The sequence below is a fragment of the Gorilla gorilla genome, chromosome 10 (genome assembly GCF_029281585.2).
Source record: "Gorilla gorilla gorilla isolate KB3781 chromosome 10, NHGRI_mGorGor1-v2.1_pri, whole genome shotgun sequence".
NCBI lineage: Eukaryota > Metazoa > Chordata > Mammalia > Primates > Hominidae > Gorilla > Gorilla gorilla.
In genome coordinates, this window is record NC_073234.2 from 79,941,907 (window position 1) to 79,967,886 (window position 25,980).

The 25,980-nt window shown below is 35.4% G+C and overlaps 1 protein-coding gene across 6 annotated transcripts in view; it reads left to right on the top strand.

The window, feature by feature from the left end:
* SLCO1A2 (solute carrier organic anion transporter family member 1A2) overlaps window positions 1–25,980 on the top strand; it is a 135,468-nt gene that overhangs the window by 49,493 nt on the left and 59,995 nt on the right. For 3 of the 6 annotated variants that reach the window (XM_055358458.2, XM_055358457.2, XM_055358463.2), the window contains one exon: window positions 19,611–19,732. In XM_055358458.2, the coding sequence (XP_055214433.1) occupies window positions 19,673–19,732 (60 nt within the window). In that variant the 5' untranslated portion in view covers window positions 19,611–19,672. Of the gene's footprint in view, window positions 1–19,401; window positions 19,494–19,610; window positions 19,733–25,980 lie in introns of those variants that run through there. The other 3 variants (XM_055358459.2, XM_055358464.2, XM_055358461.1) reach the window with 2 other exon arrangements.

Sequence of the window (25,980 nt, forward strand, 5' to 3'; positions counted from 1 at the left end):
AGGGACGTGGACTTTGGAAATATCAGTTTATTCAGAATCTGTTTTATGTCATGAATTGTGTTAGAACATTCTTATGCAATATCTCCCATAATCTTCAAACAACCCTAATGTTACCTTTTACAGTGAGCATTTGAGTGTTTAGAGAGGTTAAGTAACTTTTTCAAATTCATGTTCGAAAGTGGTAAGCAGGAGAATCTAACCTCCATTTGTCACACACCAAAGCTGCCACACTGCTGGGAGAGTTATAAAGAAGTTAAAAAATTACTTTCTGTAAGAAATATTGAAGTTCTAGGGAAGGTAAATTAGGGAAATTTAAGTTTCAATTTTCACTGGCAAATAGCTGTGAATGACCACTTGAGAATAGCCATTAGCCTGGCTTTCTCCTCTCTACTGACTTGTCAGCAATGTCCCTTTCATCACCTGAAGCAGTATCCACACAGATCTGCAACTGCTTGGCCCTGCTGCCTGGTCCCTTTCATGCTGACAGCATTAGAAGCAGGGATTGGACCAAGCTTCTGGGAAAAAACCAAGTTGTCCACAGGAGATTTTCACATATGAGCTAAACCAAAAGGGAGAACAAATGGGATATAATCAGGTGCATCACAGCAATCTGCTATCTCCTACCAAAGCCACTGAGCCTTGCCTTTTTGTTTCTTTTCTTTTCTTTCTTTTTTTTTTTTTCTGAGCACCATCCAAAAAATAAAGAGGCTACGAACCTTCCATACAGTAGAAGTCTTAGGATTAAGCATTTTTTCCCTCTATGCAATATTACTGTTCATGTTGGTTCAGAAGATCTTTAGCTCTTTGAAACTCTGTTTTTATATATTTTGTTTTGCTCCATATTTAGGAACATTTTAAAAATACTAGTACTTTCTGTTGTTTATGTTTGAATTGTATTGCAATTTGATCTCCTGCTAAGTAACTTCCAACTTAAGTAGATATGATAAAATTAACCGGCTCCAAATATTTATTTCTCTTAGTTATAAATTCTTGGTAATGAATACTGTATTTGGTTAAAATTATAGTAGGGGTTTTAAGCAGTAATGTGTCTAGTCAAAGGAATTCTGATTCAAATTTGAATGTTTAAACAGACCTTATAATTATTTAAGGGGGAATATTCTGTTATTTTGTTGTAGCACTGCTCAGAGAGGTAGCATATAATTAAAGTTGAAATCTAACTATTTTATAACCACTGTTAAAAGTTTAATAACTTGTGCCAAAAGTTTCTTTGAAGATCAGTGGTTTCACTTTAAATGTAAATTGAGCGGGACAAACTGGCCAAGATTACTGAGATATTTTTGCGTACACCTTATGTACTTCCCCCAATTCCTACAAGAACAATCAACCAAACAATGAACTAAACAAACATGTAAAGCAACAAGGAAAAAACATTTTTTAGTTTAATGTTTCAGCATAAATGGATTGAAGATATTTCTCGCTTCATGCTTTTGGCTGTGGATGGAAGAGCCAACACTTGTGTATTCTGAACAAATATTTTGAGTTTCAGAGGCCCAGAGCAACAAAGTTTTGTCTATAAACAACAGACGACAGGTATTAATGAATAAAGAGTGTGTTCATATGTAGGCAGCCTTGACGGACTCTTGATTCATGGCTGGTATTTTCAGACACAAACACACATAGCTGTAGTAGCACTATTAATAGGAAGATTCAAATAAATGTTCAATTAGAGGATTCCTCAATCAGATGATCTTATTGAAATCAGGTGAAGGGAGGAACTATGGTAATAAGCCAGTTATGCAAAAATAGAATGAGATTAATTGAGATTTTACAGACACTATGACATTGGAGTTGTAAGACTAAAGCCCTATAGGGCTTTTAATGGCTCAAACCTCATAGAATTTTGTCTGACTGCTGCCATCCACCTGTCCTAGTTTTTCCTCTCTTCGCATTTCCAGAGATCAGTTCAGTTTAGGGGATGTTGGTCTGTAGTGAAATGCTTGGTGAGATCCAATTCTAACCTTTCAACCTATGAAATAAAATAGCAGACCTTTTGAGTGAGTATGGGGGTGATGCAATTGGGTGTTTGATATCTTCCATGAGAGTATGGGACCCTGGAGGCATCTTGAATTCCTTTCAATCTGTCCTTCAGATTTTATCCCGAGGTTTCGTTTATGCCACACACTGTTAACCTTCTTTGAAATTCAGGAAAAGTCCTCCTAAGGGCAATTTCAAGTCAGTCTAAACTGGGACCCAAAGGATTAGGGGATGTTGGTGAGCTTGTGTAGTATTTATCTGACCTCAGATATTTGGAAACGTAACAAAGCCTGGTCTTGGCACACTGTGTATTCCCTTCAATAATGGTCTATTCCTAAACTTTCATTTTTATTTTTATGATTTTTTTTTGAGACAGAATTTTGCTCTTGTTGCCCAGGCTGAAGTGCAATGGCGTGATCTCGGCTCACTGCAACCTCTGCCTCCTGGGTTCAAGCGATTCTCCTGCCTCAGCCTCCTGAGTCACTGGGATTACAGGCGCCCACCACCATGCCCGGCTAATTTTTTGTATTTTTTAGTAGAGATGGAGTTTCACCATTTTGGCCAGGCTTGTCTTGAACTCCTGACCTCAGGTGATCCACCCGCCTTGGCCTCCCAAAGTGTTGGGATTACAGGCACAAGCCACTGCGCCTGTCCTAAAATTTTACTAGTAGTATTTATAAGTATTATAAGGCATCTAAAAAAAATGCAAGGCACCAAATGTATGATGCTCCTGGAGGTGATTTGAACTTTCTTGAGCTGCATGGAGATTTTTCTTTAACAGGTCTGTTTAGGAATATGTTGCAGGTGGACTATAGACCACACTTGGAGAAACTGCACTAGTAAAACAGGACAACTGACCTGTTTTTTATTCCAAGCAAACATTGAACTTTGTGACCTCCATGCTTGTACCTCTCAGGTTACAAAACATTTTGCCATGTCACATATTTGTCTATATTTCTTATCTATTGGTTTCCAAGCTGCTAACTTCTTATTTACTCAGTGCCTCCCCACAGTGCCTTGTACACATTTAGGCACCGTGTTATTACAGTGTGATGGTTAAGAGCCAGGGCTTTAGAGACTGACAAACTGGGTTGGAATACAGGCTGTGTTGTTGCTGTGAGCAAATTAATATTTCTGAATCTCTAGTTCCTCATTTATAACACTAAGTAACAAGAGATTTTAAGTTACCCAGTATATGCTTATTAAAAAAACCCAGAAATATATGTAAGAAAACTATTAAAATAAAAATCAATCTAATTTCACCTCCCAGAGAAACATGACTTTTTTTTTTTTTTTTTTTTTTTTTTTTTTTTTTTTGAGACGGAGTCTTGCTCTGTCACCAGGCTGGAGTACAGTGGCACCATCTCGGCTCAACAAACCCTGCCTCCTGGGTTCAAGTGATTCCCCTGCCTCGGCCTTCTGAGTAGCTGGGACTACAGGTGCGTGCCACCACGCCCGGCTAATTTTTTTTGTATTTTAGTAGAGACGGGGTTTCACCATGTTGGCCAGGATGGTCTCGATCTTCTGACCTCGTGATCCACCCGCCTCAGCCTCCCAAAGTGCTGGGATTACAGGCGTGAGCCACTGTGCCCGGCCTGAAACATTAATTTTTAATTTATATTTATTTGCATGTCAATTTTAAGTAATGTGCCATTCAGATCATTTTTGTGTGTGCCTTTTTTTAAAGAACATGCTATGAATACTTTTCCACATTAATAACGTTTTACCTTGTAACTTTAAATAACCATATTTTATTCTTATTGTATTTGTATAAAATAAACAATTCCATAATATTGGACATTTAATTTTTTCTCTCTTTTTTTTGTACTTTACTAAAACAAAGCTGTGGTGAATATTCCTTTGTACAATCTCTTGTCAATTTTTTTCTTAAGTTATTCTAAAAAGAATAACTTAAGACTTTATAGTCTTAAGACTATATACATAAGTCTTAAGACTATATACATAAGTCTTAAGACTATATACATAAGTCTTAAGACTATATACATTTTTAAAGATTTTATGCTTACTACTTAATTGCCATTGAAATATTTATACTTTCATCATCAGTGAGCTTAAGATCTCTACCAATGTTACCTATCATAATAAAGAACACTTTGACAATTTGATAATTGGAAAATGGCAACTAATTTGTATTTCAAAATTTATTTTTAATTCAGCAAATACTAATGTGCATCTCCTCTGTTCCAGTCACTGAATGTTGGGAAGGGGAAGTCATTCAGAGGTGAGCAAGGCAGATCAAGTTTCTACTTTGATGGAACTTAAAGTCTAACAACTTTAAACAAGTAGCAATTAAAGGTGTGATGATAAGGAGCATTTAAGGTTATGTTCTAGGTTCAGGGTGTTAGATTAAGCCTCCTAAAGTGGCACTTACAGATGAATTGAAGTTAGCCAAGGTGGGAAAGGAGGGCAATGCAGGGAGGCACAGAAGTAAAATCTTTCTGGACTGGCCGATGCTGGAGAAACGGAAGAAAACAGTTTGGTTAGTGCGTGGAGTATAACAGAATGATTCAAAATGAAGTTTGAGAGGTAGTTAGGGGTCAGATCCCATAAGGCCTTGGAAGGTATGTTAAGATTGAGGACTTCATTTTGAGGGTTAGATGTTTCATTTTTAGAAGATAATTCTGATTGAAGTTTGAGAATTGAGTGAAAGAGAGCAAGGATACGTATGGGGAGCCCAGATGGAAGGCAACAGTGTGGACCACAACGGCTTGCAGTGTATGTTATTCAGAACTCCTTGGTTGCAAGTGATAGAAATTTAACTCAAGCCAGCTTGAGCAAAATAGAGAATTTGTTGATTCTTATAACCAAAACATGAAAAGTAGAAGTTTCATCTGGGCCTCTCAGCAGAATAGAAACCCAGGACTCCAGTGCTCTTAATAGTCTCTATCTTTCCCCCTCCCCAACTTTCCTGTTCTCTTCTCTTATTCATCTTTTTTCTATCCTTCTCTTTATATCTCAAACTAATTATCTCAGACTGACTTCCTCCACATGGCTGAAAACAAGGCCAGAGGTGACTCTTGTAATACAAATATTATTGCCTCACCATCTGGAAAGGGACAGATCTTCTCTCCTCCCTTTTTAAAAAATAGATCTTAATTTTTACAGGAATTTTAGGTTTACATCAAATAGACTGGAGGTACACAGATTTCCCATATGCCTCCTACCCCCACAGCTGTATATACTCCTCCATTAACATACTCTACCAGAGTAGTACATTTGTTGTGACTGGTGAACCCACACTGACCCATCATTACCACCCGAAGGCCGTAGTTTACATAAGTTGTTCATTTTGGTGTTGTATAGTCTGTGGGTTTGGACAAATGTATAATGACATGTGCCCACTATTGTATTATTCAGAGTAGCTGCACTGCCCTAAAAATCCCCTGTGCTCCATGGAAGATAGTATGACTATTAATAACAAATGGCTGAATTGAATAGATATTAAATTTAAATGATAAAGATGTCTTCTGGCTTTGATTCCTTGTGGTTGATAAATGGCTCAAAGTGCAATGGAAAATGAGGGTGAGGATGATACAGAATGTGGTGTTATAGAAGCCAAGGGAAGAGAACCCTTTTTAAAAAAGAGAGTAAAAACAGAATGAGATCCAGTCATTTGCAACATGAATGGAACTGAAGATTATTATGTTAAGTGAAATAAGCCTGTCACAGAATGGCAAACATCACATATTCTTCCACTTATTTGTGGGATCTAAAAATCAAAACAGTAGAACTCATGGACATAGATAGTAGAAGGATGGTTACCAGAGGCTGTTAAGTGTCATGGGGGGCTGTGAGGGAGAGGTGAGGATGGTTAATGGTTACAAAAATAGACAGAATGAATAAGATCCACTATTTGATAGTACAACAGGGTGACTATAGTCAAAAATGACTTAACCATACATTTTAAAATAACTTAAAGCGTGTAACTGGATGGTTTGCAACTCAATGGTTAAATGCTTGAGGGGATGGATACCCCATTCTACATGATGTGCTTATTTTAGGTTACATGCCTGTACCCCTTCTCATGTACCCCATAAACATATACCTACTATGTACTCACAAAAATGTTTTAAAAAAGGGAATGGTCCTTATTGTCCACTATTGCTAAAATATGGAAAAAGAGAAAGACTAAAAGGTGGATGTTGAATTTAGCAACACTAAAGTTCATTGGACTTCCTGATGAAGAAGCATAGCACAATGGTTTGGCTGGAAGCCACAGGGGTTGAGTAATGAGATGAAGAATTAAAGATGGCAATTACAGGCATTTCTATTAAAAGTTCTTTGAAGTTTATTATTTTAAAATACATTAATTGGTTTGCTATTTATTCTTTGTAAATCTGTTTCTATTTTTTGTCCTTTTTTTCTTTGGTGGTATCTTTTACTTTTTGACATATAAGTGCTATTTATATAATGCTATTAAATTTGTTCTATATGATTCAGTTTTCCCCAGCTTCCCTCTTCCTTCCTTCTTCCTTCCTTCTTTCTTTCTTTCTTTCTTTCTTTCTTTCTTTCTTTCTTTCTTTCTTTCTTTCTTTCTTTCTTTCTTTCTTTCTTCTTTCTTTCTTTCTTTCTTTCTTTCTTTCTTTCTTTCTTTCTTTCTTTCTTTCTTTCTTCCTTTCTTTTTCTTTCTTTCCTTCTTTCCTTCTTTCCTGAGTTGGAATTGTTCTTTCACCCAGGCTGCAGTGCAGTGGCACGATATCGGCTCACTGCAACCTCCGCCTCCTGGGTTCAAGAAATTCTCCTGTCTCAGCCTCTGAGTAGCTGGGATTACAGACATGCGCCACCATGCCTGGCTAATTTTTGTATTTTTAGTAGAGAGGGGGTTTCACCATGTTGGCTAGGCTGGTCTTGAACTCCTGACCTCAGGTGATCCACCCCCCCTTGGCCTCCCAAAGTGCTGGGATTACAGGCATGAGCCACCACACCTGGCCCCCAGATTCTTAATTTACTATTAATAGACTTTATTTTATTTTCTTGGTTGTTGTTTCTCTAAATTTTAACTTTTTGATATAGGCATTCTGCCTCTGGTTTTGTGTTTAGAAAGGCTTATAAATAGGCCTCCATCATAGCCTATAAATAGTTACAACATTTTTGTCCAGAACTTTTTTGGAATTTCCTTTGGGGTATGGAAGGAAGTAGAAATTTAATTTTTTTTCTAATTTTTTCTCAGCAAGTTTTCTTTAAAGTTGTTTCACTTTAAACAATAAGTTTCTTTTTAATTCAGCTTATCAAAAGAATGACTCCTCTGTATGTTAAAACACACTTCATCTTACAAAACAATGCAGTCTTGACAGATGGGCTATAAATAGTGGCTTTTTTTTTTTTGGATGTTTGAAACAAATCCGAACATAGACTCAGTCATGTTACTAAGAGCTTTCACAAGGAGTGAAGGAAATGTTCTTCTTTATGTAGGTGGATTTTCATTGGAAATTACTGTTAAATACAAATGAGCCTACTATTAATGGCACCAATGGTGTATGTATGGCTTGTAATTCATCTTGTTTCCAAATGAAGTACATGGGAAGTGTGAGTGTTACTTTTATGGGGGAGTAGAGCAGACAGTCTCAGTTATGTCTGCAAATTCAAGATATGTAGTATCTGATGATGTTGGAGGTTGGGTCACACAACATGTCAAACTCCAATCAAAGGAAAATTACTTGGGAATCTGTAACTTGGTACTTATCATTGCTGGGAAGGTGGCTATGCCAGGGGCTTTTGCTGAAGCAAGGACAAAAGTCATTTTCCTAGTCATTGTTCCACATATGTTTTCTTTTTGCGAACATATCTTCTAAAAATAAGGTCACATAGTTCACAATTATGGCTTGATTTGAACTGTACACACTACCAATGGACATTCTTCTGAACACAAAAATCCATCATGGATCTGTATCCTGTGCTCAGTAAAAATATATCCGTGTTTGCTCTTCAGCACAACTCTCTCTCACCGACAGTTCTGCAGAAGTGGGTGAATTCTTCGAAGATCAAGACACTGAAAGCCACCTCTGGAATCGTGAATTAAGTAAATTTACTAGTTTACCAAGAATATTGTTTTACGGATTAATCTGCATGATCATATTGAGTGATTTTGTATATGGCTTCTCTTAAACATACGTTATTTACTATATTAAATGAGTATGATTTTTTTCTTGAATATATTTAATAATCTACTGAAGAACATATTCAGCAGGAATATATTCTTCATAAATGCATTCTTCCTAATTGTAGTGTTTAGAGTATATTTTTCACATATAAGAATATATTCATTAATTTATTCTTCTTGATTATGTTTGTAGAACTGCTTTATTGGAACATGCTCTTTATTAACATATTTATACTCGACTATATTAAGATATATACATGTTATATATTCTATATATTTGTTAACAATATTCACAAAAAAGCAGTAAGCCTAGGATCCAGCTTCTGGCAAACTGAACATTATTTAAAATGTATTTAATGAGAATGTGTATATTTAAAAATAATATTTCTTATACTAAATTTTAGTAAATTTGCAAATTTGGTGAATTTGGCAAGATTGTCACTTGGTGAATTGATGCTGTTACTGACCTCGGGTTTAATTCTGTTATCAATTTACTTACTTAAGAAAGCATAATTTGTGATTGTTTTTCAAGACTTAAAATGGAAAAAATACATTTTTGTTTCATAGCTTTCATTCAGCCGTTTCAACTTGGCTTCTATGATGATGTAATAAAAACCAATTTAAAATCAATTATAATTTTCAAAAAGATACTGTAAACCTATTCCTAGAACTGATAATGATTTGATTTTTTTAGGATTAGTTATTTATCTAAGATGAATGAGCAGAGTTACTGTCTTTGCCCAAAGGAAAAACAAAAGATGTAACCCTGCATGCCAACGAACCCATCACTCTCTCTGGTTCTAACATTTTAGAATAGCCTGGACCATTCTTAGTTCAAGACTACTATGCTTACACCATAAGAATTGAGTCACAGATTTATAATGATTTGCTGTTTCTACTGCAAGGAGAAAGCAGATTCCATCTGAACATGCTACTTTCACATGTATTTAGCCCTTATTTTCTGAGATTTACAGAAGAATGAACTGAATTTGCACCATAAACGTCAGAAGTGTAAAAAAAATCTGCAATTTTACTTAGCAAAACCAAACAGGAAACAAAAAGAGATCAAAATCAAAACAAAGCCCTCCAATGCTTGAAGATTAAAAATTAACCAGCTTCTTTTATTGTGTTATTATGGCTTTTAGTATTTTTATGATAACGAAAAGTAACATTTACCCACTCTTTCCTATGGAGTTTATATGAATAAACTCCTTGGGTTTATATAAATATGGAATAGGAGATTTTGGGGAAAGAACCTTTATTATTAACAGTGATTTTATCAAGAAAAGGTAGAAGCAGTATTGCAATTAGTTATTTAAGAAATAGGGCTAGGATTTACTAACATTTGAATTCAATGTAAAGAAAAAAACCCATTCTAAATCTAAAATCCCAAACTGTTACCTTTTCTTTTTTTTAAATCTCATTTGTCTGTAACTTGATGAATCAAATGCATTGTTAAATTGAATAGAGCAGGACTTTAATTCATATGTTTCCTTTATCTTGTCTTTCTCTTATGCATATAATTTTCTGCTACATTCATTCAGATAAGAAATTCACAGCATTATATGAAGAGTCCTAAAAGGTCTCCCAGACTACATATATGTGCCTCTTTGGCTTCAAGTGTGCTAAAATTTCTAACATGTGAGCCAGTCTCCTTAATTAAAAAACTAACAAAAGGTCCCTATTAAAATATATATCTAACTGGGAGGAGCATATCAAATTCAAAAGTAAGAAGTGGTAATTTATTGTTATGAATTTATTAATTGGATTAGCTTTCTGGCAACTAGAATAGAACCAAGGTATGGAACACTATGGAAAGTGAGTCAGGTGAACTACTGTAACTTGGGCCTCCATGAAGCCGAGTATCAGAAACAGAGGTTTCTGGTATGGTGGATTAAGGAGAGAGGGCTGTTCCTTGGATTATATTGTCTCTCAGCTTCTTATTATACTAAAATTTTATGATTCTGTCATTGTAGAAGTTCCCAAAAGGCAGGAAATATAGTTTTTTAATAGATACAACTGATAGCTCATAAAGTTGCTTAATGTACCTGTAACATCAATGCTACATGCAAATGGTCACTCAGTAAACAAGATTTATCTAATTTTTGAAGATTCATGAATTCACTTATGAAAGTTCAAGTTTTTACTGCTCATCAGTAATTTTATCACATTTAAAGGACACTATTTATCAGGCAAAAGGAATATGTTGGACCCATATGATTCCTTTGCTTTTCTTCAGCCATTAATAGGCATTCTTCATACTTTCTGCATAACAACTGGTCTTGAGGGTAGACACAGTAAGTGTCCATCTAATGGGTGTGATTTGAAAGGTATTGCAAAATTTCATTCTGCTCTGCCCTATTTCCATTCCAATGCAAATGTCCATTATTAACATTTTCTCTTTGCATGAGGTAAGCAAGGGGAGAGTCTTCTCCTGTGTTTTATAAACATACATATTTTTTTTTCTCTAAAGGAGGATGAGGATTAGTTATCCCTTAATCAGAATGTTCTTTGGTTAGCTGATGTCATGCTGAAAAGTAGCAAAATGAGGTACTCAAGGGATATCTAAGATAAGAAATAGATGTTCACAAATCCTGCAATAAGCAATTTGTGGTGATAATGCAAACATTCAATCTTGATGAATGGAAGACAGCTACCTACTAAGAACAGCCCACTTGCATTTAACCTTGAAGTTGTCTTAGAAAGCTGTAAGAAGTTACACTGGAGAAGCAAGAAGGAAGGTCCTGCAAGAAAAAAGGGGCCAATTTTGTACATGAAGAGCCAGATGAATATAAGCAATAAGAACAAACATTTATTGATCACCTACTATGTACAAGACCTTGCCATGAATGCTATATGTGAAGAGATATTAAGTGTCATTTGTAATTAGTTCTCAGCGCAAGTAGAAATGATCATAGGACTGGGAATATTTAGTTCTGAAAATGTTCTAAGGAGATGTCAGAGAAAATGGGCAACCATATCTCCGTGGCCCAAGAAAATATGAACCTAATGGCATGACAAGTTTGTATCTACAGAGTCCCAAAGCAACAGGTCAATTAAGTAAGTCTCTCTCCCTGCCTTTCCACATCTGGTGCCACAGTCCTCTGCTAAACTGAAGATTCCAAAATGTGTAACTCTAGCCTTTTGCCTGAGCTTCAGACTCATGTCCTACTGCCCACAGGACATACCCACCTGGATGTGACGCACAGGTCATGTCTGAGCATAAGTATGAGCGTATGTTCATGTTGAAATTGAGTGTACTTTTCCCTCTAGAGCTGCTCTCTGTCCTAATTTTTTATCGCAAGTACTGGTACTATCAAGCTAGAAACCTAGGAATCATCTTTGATACTTCCTCCTCCTCTTTCATGCCATATATTCAGTAATCACTAAAGATGTTAGTTACAAATATTAATTAATTCTCAAAAAAGGTTTTATTTTTTACGAATAGATGATTCTATCTAAAATGTTTAATTTTAGATCGATATGCTTGTAGATAATTATAAAATGTACTTATTTATGACATTTGGTAATATTAAACATGAAGACAGTATTATTTGTCTTATATATCGTGCTATTTAATTTGTGACATACACCCCTTATGTTAAATTAATGTTGAGAGAAAAAGCATGGCCTGTTAAGAAATAAATTTATAGATGACATTATGTCATATTTGTAGATTGGAGTTTACTATATGTTTTAATTTGTTAAAATAAGAGGAAGCTGATTTTTTATGTTTGGAATTTTTATACTTAAAATATTTTAAAAGTGTAATATATTAATACACTTGTTTAATAATGTTGGAGTTTAAAATGGAAGAAATAAGAGTAGGTTTTATATCAGCATATTTCTCTAAATATGAAAAGCCTGCTTATGTAAAATTCTCCATCCTATTACTCTTTTTTCAAAAATAGGTCTTGAAGCAGTGGAAAAATAACATGAGGTAGTAGGTAAATATTTTGAATAGGTGAATGATATTTACTGATCAGATGAAGGCAATCTTGAGGGAAATGTATAACATTATCATTTTATGCTCCTCATTAGGTTATATTTTGAGACCAGTGCTCTTTATGCTTCCTGCCTTTAGCCATGGTCCATTAGAGGTAGAAATAAAACAGCATATAACCACAAATATAGATCATTTAAAATTGTCTAATGATCCAAACCACCATGCTGACAAACGGTATTCAGCTGAGTGGCAAAGCGAAGGAGAGGTGAATCATATGCACATGCTCATCGATTAAACCTCATCCCATGCCTCATTTATACATACACAGAGCTCCAAACTGTTCCCTTTACATGATTTAAATCATCATTTTATTTACTCGTCCCAAAGTAGAAATCTGAATGGACACTATCCCGACCTTGAACCATTTTATACATACATAGAGCTCCTAACTGTTTCCTTTATATGATTTAAATGATTATTGGCTCGTCCCAAAGTAGAAATCTGAATGGATACTATCCCGACCTTGAACCACATGCAGCCAGTTTGAGAAGTTCTGGGAATCAACGCTGGATGCGTCCTAGCTCTAACTAATATTTCGTGACTCCAGTCAGGAACATTATGGCTGCCTCAGGCCAGTTTTCTAAATTACACTCTAAGTAATAAAAAAAGGCAGAAAAATTGGAGACTGACAGAGGTTCTTGGAGAACACAAAATACAATAATTAGAGAAACAAGAAAACATACCAAAACCTGAAGTAGTCAAGAACACAGCATTAACATGGATCAAAGTGTTCTATATTCTTATTACATTTTTAAAGAATCAATTCCAATGATTTTTAATGACTTTTTAATTGGTGAAAACATAATGATCCTTGTGGAAAACAGCATAGAAATTCCTAAAGGAAAAATAAAATCAACCACAGGATTATCCACTTTCTGGATAACTATAGATTATACAGAAATAACCACTTTTAAAATTCTGGTTTAGGTCCTCCAGTGTTTTATCTAAATGAATACATCAATAGGCATACCCACACCCACACACACCTGTGGAGAGGTAGCTTAGGGTAGTTAAGATTCTCTAGGGCCAGACTTCCTGAGTCTGAATCCTGGCTCTGCCACTTATAAGGTGTGTGACTTTGTACAAGTTACTTGACCTCTCTGTGCTTTAATTTTTACATCTTTAAAGTTGGGAATAATACTTATGTCATAAGATTTTAGGAGAATTAAATGGGTTGATATCTGCAATGCCCCTAGAACAGTGCTTGGAATATGGAAAGCAGTATATATTGTTTATATTTTTATTATTATCTCTAATTGTATATAGTTTTACAAAAAGCAACATCACATTGTATGTTATATTAAAGCTTGTGTCTTTCCAACTTGGTGCTAGCCCTTTAGGAACATCTGCCTCTTCATCCTTTTCTTATATGTTGGGGTCTTTGAAAGTGCTCAATAAATACCAACTTTCTTTCTCCATCTTAATTGTAAATCATTTTGAACCCGAGACAGACAAGTATTGCACGTGGAGTCCAAAGTGTCAATTTTACCACTAGGCAAGCTCATAGTAGGAAATGTGGCTTAAATTAGGGGATCCAATGGCAAGTGGATTTCCTCATAGTGAAACTCCAAATAGAAGGACTTTCCATGTGGTCACTGGATTACGTCAGTGTTACCCACATGAGTGACTGGGGTATGGAGAGGAAAGGCGTGCTGTGCTAATGGAGCTAAATATACGCGGAGGCAAATACTAAAAATGAGAAACAGTATTAATCTTTTCCTTTTCTCTTTTTCTTCTTCCACCGTGGAAACATTTTACTATTGATTTTTATATGCCTTACAAAATTATGTACTGTTTGTAATCTGGCTGCTGAAGCATTGGTAACAAAGCAATGGTAACAAATACGGTGTATGTATCATCAAGTCAGTCCTTGGACATTTTCCCCACACACATAACCTAAATAAGCAAACTGTATATATTTTGCTATGTGAAGACTTGGTGACTATGACTGTTTACATGATGCAACAGTGATTAGTTAATGTATGCAGGTTGGTTAAAAATCAGTTGATTTGACAACAACATTTTGTTTTATTTGGTATGACATAGAAATTGCAATGCCTGCATATGTAAAGTGGGGAGCTGACCAATTATGCACATTGTAAATCTCCTGAATTTTTTTCTTACTGAGAATCAGAAGAGCATTGAGGACTGAAATTATGTTGTTAAATATGAATAGCGACCCTTCATTCAATGTTGATTGCATGCTAGTTTTATATTATACGTTTATATACCATACATCTTTCATCTAACTCTATTGCAATGATTATGGTTGTGTTGGTCATTTGTTTATCTGGCCTCACACCCATTCTCTCCTACCCTCTGATCCTCTCTGTATCCCAAGAGAATAACTCCTGCAAACTAAGTTTTCCACTCCAATGCCACCTGACTTCCTTTTATGTATGTCAGTGGGAAGTACTGGTGTGAGACTGGGGTTGTGGAGAAGGGGAAAGCAAGGTATTTCTGCCTCTCACAGCTTCCTGCATGTCAGCCCTTCCCTTTTCTGATATAGCCTTTGGAGTGGGAGTGACTTTCCACTGCTGTAAATCTCTGAGTTGCCCACAATCCCACAATTTTTTTTTAGCTCTTCTTATATCATTATAACTAGTTTTCCATATAATATCCATCTATTAAATTATCTATTGTGAGTTCTATTTTCCTATCAGGACCTTGACAAAGATAGAGACTGTCTTCATTTTGTAGAAATATTAAGTAACTTGTACAAAAACACACGGCTAGTTTAAAAACAGGCTTTCAAACCAGTTGTACCTAATTTCAAAGCCCAAGTATTTGAACTACTATGCTGCATTCAAGTGATAGTTCAAATGAATACCCAAATGAATAGTTTTCATTAATCACCTCTTTCTATTACTTAGCTCAAATTGTCTGCATTATGGCACTAACTAGCTATCATCATCACTTAACTATCTATCTCTCCCAATTGTTTATAAGGTCACTTGAGAGCAGGCACATTTTATTCATCTTTGTATCCCCAGTACCTACTACTGTGCTTGGAATGTAGTGGAGTCTTAATAAATATTTGTAGAATAAATGAGTAGTAATCACTGTCATTGACAGAGTGACTATTTTATTTCAGCAGCCCTGCAAGGAGACTTATGTAAATTTTATAACTCAATCTTCATGACAATCTTGCAAAGTAGTCATAAATATTTCAATATCAGAGATGAGGAATAGACTCAAAGAGTTTAAACAGCTCACAATTAATCTGCTATTAATGCTAGGCTAAGTGGATTACAAGGTCTGCTATTTTGACTATGTCTAGCTGCCTCCCTACATAAATTTATGTGAAAAAATACATAAACAAATGTGTTGGAAAAAACTCAAAGCATTTTATTGAATTTTCAGGGTTTTTTTGAGCCTTATAAACAGATAAAGTCTTGTCTCTATGAGAAAAAGGAGCAGCTCAGTGTTTACATGCCATATATTGGCACGTAATGGAAATACATATGTTTGTACTTACCTAGTCTATGCAGATAAAAGGAAAATAAGAATTGGGATAATAATCTGAAGAAATGACATAGTTGATATTGCTGCCAAACTAAAATCAGAGCTGGACAGTAAAGTGGTAAAAGATTTCATTAAGGGACTACTGCGATAGGAGAAAAGAGACCTCAGTGTAGTACTGGGCTCAATTCCGAATATAGCTTGGACAGATGGAGATTTTTAGCCAAGGAGCAGGGTGGGGGCCAGGGGATGGAAAATTACTAAGAGGAAACATCGGGAGTGAGGATGGATTGTGGCTAAACCAATGTGACAGAATTTTTACTGACTGAAGGCCAGGATGATCAGATATCGCCTGGGGGGTTCCGGGGGATGTAGAATTTGATCAAATATCAAGATGATCAGATATCAAGAGTGAGGGATTCTCTCCAAACAGACTTAGCAAGATTCTCACTACAATTAGGCAGTAGAGGGTTGGACACCAAGACTGAGGCCTAGAGCGCATAGAGGAGTCAGAACTAGACTTAGGTAAAGGAGTTCATCCTGTTATCAAGTGTGGAAAATGCTGGTTATCCACATGATTATCTACTCATTCTCTAGAATTACTTGGTATGGTGTGTGACATTGATGATATTTACAACCAATTCCCCTAAACACAGAATTCAGGTTTCAACTTTATTTTCTGTTGCTTGGTCTATTATCTAGAGTTAGTACATTATCTAAAGTGATAGGGTAGGTAATTTTACTGATGGATTGTTGATGAAAATGTTTACTTGTGTTTTTGTGAGTTCCAGTCTTTGCTTTGCATGGTGAAATCACATGTATGGATAACATTTTATGGCTCGGTTAAGTTTCTCCCATAGTTTTTCCAAGCAATACATTCTTAGTACCTCCTCTGAATCTAGAAAGTAAAATAATACTTATATTTATAAGACTGAATTGCAGAATTCATTATTTTATTCTTTAGTTTCTGGTGAAAATGAACCAATAGAAGTAAAATAATTTGGTAGACAAAATACGAAAAGCCATTGTTGATTCTACAAGTAATTCATTGGCACGTACTTGCTTGGATTAGTATTGGTTGAAATTGTTTCAGCTGGATACCACCCAAGAGGCTGTTCTTGTCTCACAGAGCTAGGAGCCATTTCAAGATCCTGGAAATAAGTGATTTTCATAAGATTTTTGCTGGTGTAAATTTTTTTTTTCCCCAGGGAAAGGATGATCTCCTAAGTCTTCTTCATGTATGTACTACTAGCTTTGCTGTAAAGTAAGGCCTTTATTTCATTAATTCGAGAGTAGAGAATAATGTAAAATTAAACACAAGCATTTTTTGCCAGTTGATTTCTAACAATCACAAACTATATCAATTTGTTTAATACTGCAAGAGCACAAACAAGATTTGTTTTATATTTGTTTTATAAAACTTTGTATTATTGTTTTATAAAACTTTGTATTATCTTGTGATTGAGACACATCATTAGGGGCTGGAAACCAGCAGGTGTCAAAAGCCCCAGTGTTGCTGTTCAATGGATATAGAATTACAGTCATGCAAGATGAACAAGTTCCAGAGATCTGCTACATAACAATGTGTATATAGTTAACAATTCTGTACTGTGCACTTAAAAATGTAAGAGAGTAGAGTTCCTCTTATTTGTTTGTTTTTTAAAATCCCAGTCAAACAGAAAAACAACACAACACAGAGCTATGACCAGCAGGCACGGAAGAAATCCAACGTTTGTGTGAGAAAGCATACTGAAGCATTACCTGTTCCCATTTGAATGCTGAGAAAGAGTTAGGGAAATACCATGATTCTCCACTTAATAAAACTTCAGCACGTCTTTTTCATTAGAAGTGATGATTGACAGGGATTTGTTGGTGACACTGTGTGGTCCTGGGAGCAGAAGTCACTGTGTAAACAATGCTGTGCTAACAAAAGAGGACTGTTCACATGGCTGGCACTAGCACAACCTCGAGAAGATGAAAAGACAGCACACGGAATTTCCTGATTTGGGGCCAAGATGGACAACAATGACTATGATATTAACTGTTGGATTTTATGGATTTTTATTGAATAAATGGAATAGATTTTGTTAATTTGTTTATTTTCCTCCATGAAAATGTTCGAAATGTATCTGAAAATACAAAATATTTTCATCATATAAGTTGGAAAACTAGGGAAAGTTTAGGGTTAATTTAATCCCATGTAATTCTTTTCAAGTGCTTAGCCTTAAATATTACCTCTTACTTCAGTTAAGACAATAGTTTTTTAACCCCTTTTTTCAATATGTTAAAACATTTTGAAACAAATCTTCCAGACATGGTGAAAAAACCTGCTCTAGATGGTTACTTAGTGTCACAATTCATGGAGGGAACTATATAGAATTCCCCTATATGGTGATTTTCTGTGGCACTACCTCCAGCTTTTATGCCCTCTGGCTATATATGAAAAAATAGACATTTAATATAGTAATGTTTTTAGCCACAAAGAAGAGTGAAGGCAGTTTTGACGAGGGAGAAGAATAAGTTCTCTCCCTTAGTGTTTGATACGGTGACTATATTGGGCTAAGATAATGGTTAGGAGAGAGAGAAGAGAAAAGGGGAGAGAGATTGGGTTCTAAATGCACGAGAGGAAAGAAACGAGGGCAGTTCAGAACAATAACCTATGAATTTTTTCACCACTTACATACCAAGCAAATTGCATTTCCTTCTACACTGTCTGGTTCTATTCCAATGTGTTTTATTTAAAAGTTTTATCTTTCCCAATAAAAGTTTAAGTTCCTTGGAATCTGGGTACAAGTATCTTCCACAGAAACATATTTCTCTCGCTAGTTTATATTCTCTGTAGGCACGTACTTGGCTTTCTTGCTCACTGCTGAATGCTGGTGCATAGCACCATGACTGGCACAGAGTAGATGTTCAATAAATATTTGTTGTATCTGTGAGAGAATGTGTTAAAATAACAAAACTCAAACATAATAGTGCAGTGACTATGCCTTAATGTGTGTGTGTTTGGGATTCAGCACATTTGTAGAGGTAAAGCAGTTGGTTTTTTAAAAAATTAGTGCCATTCAGGATCACTTGTTAAATATATATTGTTTAAAGGACTTAATTAATTAATGCTGGGGATACTGTTAAGAAATCATTCTAGAAACTAGAATAAATATTGCCAAAGTGAAACACTTTGGTTTTGATACAAAATATTGCCTTAGTTTCAAGATGTAAAACAAACAAAATCTTTGATGGGATTAGTAGAATTTATTTGAGTTTAATTCAACTTTTTGTTTTACATATAAAAATGTGTGCCTGTATGTTATACATCTGTACATATATTTCCACATATATCTATACCTATTACGTATAGCTACATATAGATACCCATTTATATGTTTAATCTCCTAAGTCTTACATCTTAGTTTGCAATCGTGGGATTATTTTCCAGATCATAGAATTGTTTGTTATTTTTACTAGGTTGTTTTCATGATTAAAATTCCATGTCTCCCCAGGTTTCCATGTATCAGCAGTGCCCCAGAAAGTGTTTCCCTTCCTGAGACTCTAGGGAAGCCTTGGAATGCAAATAACTTGAAAAGAGAGCCTGGCCAAAAAAAGATTTTTGAGCCTTGGTAGGGTTACTGAAGCAGGTTTTTAGCACAAACACAACTCAAAGTATGTGTGTTATTAAAAGCAGCTATTTTCATGGAAGTCTTTTGGTACTATTTGTTTTGGCTAGAGAAGTGAAAAGCTTTCTTTTAACCATGTGACCATTATTTTGCAAGATCATAACAAACAATTCTAATATCTTTAATCTCACTAAAGAGTCACTAAAGTTATTTGATGTACCTTTTGAAATAGAAAACCAACAACTAAATCTTCTCTAACACCATGATTTTCTAATCTGTATTAAAAGCGTTCCAGGTATTTTTGTAATGCAATGGATTTCAATTATGTTGTTCATTTTCAGCACTTACTTCAAAAGAATGATGCTTTACAATTTTGTAGTTAATTTAACATATTTTTTTGTTTGCTTAAAAGGGTAGAAGTAAGACATATCAAGATTTAAAACATAAATAGCTTGGAACACCCTGAAGAGCAACATGGGAGAAACTGAGAAAAGAATTGAAACCCATAGAATAAGATGTCTTTCCAAGTTGAAGGTATGGAATTTTTGTATGTGGATATATGTGCATGTACACTAGTTTTTAAAATACGACAGTCCTGGTAAAATTGCTCCTATCTGCATGAAGTGATCTAACATTAATGCCATATTGCCTGTTCTATTGATAATTTCTTGCTTTAAAGAAGTTGGTTTTATAACTGAGGGTGTGTCTACACAGGATTATTGATTCAGGCAAGTTAGTCCTAAATGGCTTTGAGGGACTTAAATGGAAGACAGGATCCTAAAAATTTCCAGGCACACCTACTGTGGCAGGATTTATTTTTCTGGATCAAAGGCCATGCTCACTCTTGCAGGGTTTCTAACCCAGAGAAATGTGGGAGTCACTCTCGGAAAATGGCTCATTGCACAGAAATGCTTTGTTGATTTGTATGCAAAGATTTGTATGCAATTACCCAGCAAAACAAATGTTTTCTTTAAGCTTCGGCAACATAACAATAATTTCCTATAAGAAAAATGGCCATTTTGTCAGCTGTTCTGATGTTTTTTTTTCCATTTCAGAGAAAATTCTGTTTTCTAGCTTCAAAGTCATTTATATTCAAACAAAATTTGAATTTATTATAAACCAAGGGATCTGGACATTTTTCCTGATTCTATAGCTAGTGCCTGCAAGTGGTTTCAAAACTAAGACACTGTCACTCATTTTCTCCCTATCAGAAGTTTGTTTTCTATTTATATATGTGTTGGGGAAATTTAAACATGTATACAAAATTGGAGAATTATGATATAAATCTAAAAAAAATAGACTTGCCTGAAATGTTATGTTAATTAAGAAAAACTTTTTGTGCTTCAGTTTTCTCATCTGAAAAGGGTAATAGCAACATTCCCACCTTATAGGATTCTTTTATGTTTGAAACAATGACTGGAATATTGTAAACTTTCAAAAAATATTAGCTATTAATATTAACAGCGTTTGTGGAGGAAAGTCAAGTGGTATTTATAAACAAGAGGGCTTTAATTTTTGATTGCTTTGGAGTTTAGCAAGGTTAGATATTGATGTGGATGTTATGACAAAATGCTGTAAGCACAAGTTTATCAGGTAAAAGTGAGAGGCAATTGCTTAACAGCAAGTTAGGTTTCTGTTTCTCTGAACTTAGAAATATACTCATTAAGCAAAATTCATTAGGAAGCATGAAAGAACTATTTTCAACAAATTTGCTTTAAACTTTGTTGTTGAAATAAGTTGAAAGGGCATTATTGCTAAAAGCTAGTAGGACTAGCTTTATAAATACAGAGATTATTTAGCACTAGACATGAATCAGAATAGCCACTGATTTCTTTCACTCTGTGAATAAAACCAAACTAGTTAGGCAACCCATGTGTTTTAGGGAAAAAGCAATGAGGTCATGATCCATCTAATTTCCTTTCTTAACATGTTAAGTAGAATAAATTATTTTTCCAAATTTGATTTGTACTTGATTTAGTAGGACTTGCTTTTAAATATAAAATCTGATTTATAAAACTAGGTGAAAATAGTTTACTCTTAAGAATATACTCTGAGAAGGTTTATAGTGGGAAGAGAGAATATCCACAAATGGTATTTAATATAAAAAATAGCTAGAGATATGGCCATACTATGCTGTAGTCAATCACAGTTTTGATTCATATTAAGAATGCTATTCAAATTTCTAGGTCCTTTTCACATAAATTTCTATTTAGGTTTCACAAAAATAATTGATAAATTTTGGCTTAGATGTATTGTGTGGTGTGAATGTGTCCCATCCAAATTCCCATGTTGAAATCCTAATTTCTAAGGTGATGGCAGTAGGAAGTGGGGCCTTCGAGAGATGATTAGGTCACAAAGGTAAAGCCTTTATGAATGGGTTCAGTGGCTTTATAATAGAGGACTAAGAGAGGTTCACTGCATTTTCTGCCATGTGAAGACACAGTGAGAAAGATGGTAGTTTATGAATCAGTATATGGAGCCTCTAAGCCAAAAATAAAATTCAACCCTCCCACCCCCTGCTCCCAGCACTGAATGGACCTCCTCTTGGTCAAGAGCCTTCCAAAGTTAACCTAAAAAACAAGTTTAGGCTGTGAGGGGAAGGAGGTGTTGGACATGCCTCTTTATACTCTCCTCTCTTTTGGAATTCAGGAATAACCAACCATCATTAACATCAACACAGACCTTAAGTCTGATAAGAAACATTTATATCCATTCTCTATGAAGACTGCGTATCTAGAGGCTTTATCTGCATGATAAAACCTTGGTCTCCACAAGCCCTGATTGTAAACAGGAAATAATTTTTTATTATTGATAATAACTCTTCCAACCAATTGCCAATCAGAACATTTTAAAATCTACCTGTGACCTGCAAGTTCCTGCTTTGAGTTATCTTGCCCTTCCCAATTGAACCAATGTAAATCTTACATGTATTGATTGATGCATTATGTCTTCCTAAAATATATAAGAGCAAGCTGTACTCCACCTTGAACACATGTTTTTAGGACCTCTCTGAGGCTATACTGTAGGCATGCCTTAACTTTGGCAAAATAAACTTTCTAAATTGATTGATACCTGTCTCAGATACTTTTGGGTTCACAAATTAGCAGCCATGAAAGGATTCTGAGTGGAGGTGCCCCTGACCTTTGATGAATCTCCTGTGGGTACTTGGTACCAGCCTGAGCTATCCTTATGGCTCAAACTGATAGGACAATTTGCTGAGGCCTGGGAGCCCCCACCCACTCCAGAGAATCCCCAATCCCCTAAATTTGGTTAAGATCTAAAATGTATTTTTCTCTACAACTCCTGTTTTTGAGTTTTACTTGTGTCCAACAAAGAAGGCAAGTTTTCATGCTTCCATGACAATGGAGCATGGGCAACTCCTTTCTGGAGGTTCAGCTAATTTCCAACAGGGAAGGCAAGTTTGAGCTTTTTTTTTCCTGCCTGTAAGATGGTAAACAGCAGTCTTGAGCCAGGGTCTCATTCCTAGATAAGTAGCTGAGTTGGGTTTTTTTTTTGTCTCAGGGATTCTCCTTAATGACTAAAAATTAGAATTGACAGCCAGCTAGTCTTAATTTCTCCTTAGCATTAGAGTGCTCAGTAATCATATTGTTGGGGTTTTTTGTTGTTCTGGTGTTTCTCCCATCAGATTTGACCAACTCTACCCAACTTGGCCAAATTCAAATGAGAATTCCAAATTATGAGCAGCCAGACCTCTGAAGTTGCTAAAATTCCTCATAGCTGAAAAAAAGAAAACAAACAAATTATGCGCTTGGTTTCTGTTGCAGCTTCCTGTCTTAAAAACACAATTGTTCTTTCATTTTCTTTTCTTCCACACTATTTCTCCTTCCCCCTTCACTGTCTGGTACCAAAAAAAACTAGAGAAGCCATCAAATGACTTGAACCCCTTAAAACACTCAGAACAAAGGCATCACTCACCCTTTCTTTCTCTGTGGAGTTTCAAGAGTCATGGGCAGATTCTTCTTAAGGTCTAAAGTGTTCTTATTCAAAGGTAAATAATTTTTGTCTAATTCAGAGGTTATTTAAGGATTATATATAAAATGAGGTAAAAAGGACCAGGAAATAAGAGATGTAAAGAAAGTTATAAAGAGGTATTTTTGGTAAGAAAGCTTAAAAGAAAAGTAATTTTATATGAGAAAGAATCTTGCATGATGAATTTTTGTCCTAAGATAAAATGACTCATTCAAGAAAGAGAAATATTTATGTCAAACCAGAAAGTCCAAGCATGTTGTAAATGGTCTGTGTAAGTTGTAATAAGGTTAGTAAAACAGGAATTTATTAAAATGTTATGTGATTCAGTTGGCTACAATTAAAGGAAATTATAATAGTTTTTCTAAAAATTGAACTTTGATATTAAAAGTACACTCATGCAACACTAAAGAACTGGTTAGAACAAGATTTATTAAAAATGTTGAGTTACTCTTAATGGAAGAACTTTAAAATTTTTGAATTCTATAATCTGTTTCTTTTTAAAATTATTTAGATTGATATCTCAGAACCTGTGCCCTACTGCTTCAGTTTTTTTCTCTTTTGAGAAGGCCTGGAATGGTAACTCTCTCCTTCAACTTTTTTTGGCTCCTGTAACTTTTTACTTTTTTTTTTTATTTTATTTTTTTGAGGCAGGGCCTCACTCTGTCACCCAGGCTGGAGTGCAGTGGCACAATCTCAGTTCACTGCACCCTCAACCTCCCAGGCTCAAGAAATCCTCCCCTCAGCCTTCTGAGTAGCTGGAACTACAAGTGTGCACCACAAAGCCAAGCTTTTTTATTTATTTATTTATTTATTTATTTATTTATTTATTTATTTTGTATTATTTATAGAGATGGAGTGTCACATGTTGCCCAGGCTGGTCTCGAACACCTAGACTCAAATGATCTGTCTGCCTTAGTCTCCCAAAGTGCTAGGATTACAGGCATGAGCCATGGTGTCTGGCCTTTTTAAGTTAATAGTTGAAACTAAGAAACAGAATTTTTGAAAATAGGCAAATGAAAAATATTTTGGATCTGCTTTTGTCTGTATGTCTGTTATAGCTATATGTTTATATGTGTCATGTAGAAGTAATATTTCACTACCAAATTATATTAAAGACCTCTAATCACTTGGCTAAAAGAAAAGTAAGTGCTTTTCAGACCGAAGGAAGCTACCAAAGATGCCTTTTAATTCATATGACCTTAGTAGTTTTGGGTAAGACTAATTTGGTAAATTTAATCTCAAAATTACCTCCAGTAGTTTAACATCTTAAAGTCATGTTATGTTAAATTAAATAACTCCTATTTTTTTCAATGGGAATCTGGGTTACTAAGAGTTAAAATAGTAGGAGAGTAAATAGTGTTTTTGGTAAAATTTATAAAAATACAACGATGTAGCTTTTGCTAAAGAATTTTTTTTCTAAGAGTTATTTTAAATAAAGATAAAAATATTATATAGATAAAACTAAATGGATAAAGAGAGAAATTAAAAGATGAGTGAGGAGAAACCTTGACTCCAGGGTGGCCATGTGGTTACCTATGGTAGGGAGATGCAGCTGAGCTACATTCAATTACAAAAGGTAAAATTCATTAGAATTTAGAGATGGATTATGCTCTCTAAATGCATAAGGAGATGCAAGCTAATAAAAAAAAAAGCAAAAATATTCAATCTCTTGGTTATTGTTATCTGTAATTGCTAAATGAATGTACAAGAATGCTGGGTTGATCCTTAAGGCTGGATCAGGCCCAGAGGTGGGTCTGTCCCAGCTCAGGCCACTAGACTCCAAGCTACCCACAGAAAGAAAAATTAAACCAGGGCAACAAAAGTTACCTGTGAGAGCTGTGGTTACCAAGAAGATAGTCAATATGTGGGAAGGGCAAAACCAAGTAACTATTAAAACCAGAGGGTATAATGCAAAGTAATTGTTCCATTTTGTAGATCAATATAATCAGCTTCTTGAGAAACCTTAACTACTTTAAGGAAAGAATCCTTTATTTTGAAGGCTACAAAATGAAAGACCTTGTTTGGGTTGATGCAGGATTCACAAATCACTATGAAATTGCTGATGAGTATATGTGATCCAAATGTGTAGGAGGTTATTCATAAGAGAACAACCTGCCTAACTGACTGGATAATTGCTACTGTAAGGTCTGTTTACTCTGGAAATGGGACTTCCCAACCATCCGTATAAAATGCCAAGTGGAGCACCCCAGATAATGTAGTTGATATGCTTCATATGCAAGCCATGTGAAACTGTCTTTATAACTGGGATATTCTCCCATTGAATATGACTAGTATCCAGTTCAGTGCCCTGTGACTTCTCCCCTCCCCTTTGCTCACTGTCCTGGAGTGGCACTGGCCTCTGAAGTAATTCTTTTTTGGTCTTGGGACTAGTTCAGGGGAAACTGGGTGGGGGAAATCCCTCCTGCCCTAAGTGCAGTTGGACTGTACAGAATACTCCAAAGGCCAATGGTAGTTCAGCACAGAAAGAGGGAAGGCCCCCAAGTCAGAAAGAGCTCCAGAGACCTCGTGGTATTGTAGGGCAGGGTGGTGGGCCAAGGTTAGGACACTGCATAAAACAGGCAATCCCACCACCTCTACCTGCTCATGTCAGGAGGATCCATAACTGCCTAGAGGCCTGAGACCCCTACAAGTAGTAAGGTGAATAGGCATCTTTCCAGCCTAGCAGTAGGATTGATGTCTGTCCAGCCTGGAAGAGGGGCACTAGGTGACTCCCTCCCCTTCTGTTGTAAATACTGTAATTATCAGATAATTTAAGTTATTCTCATTTGTAA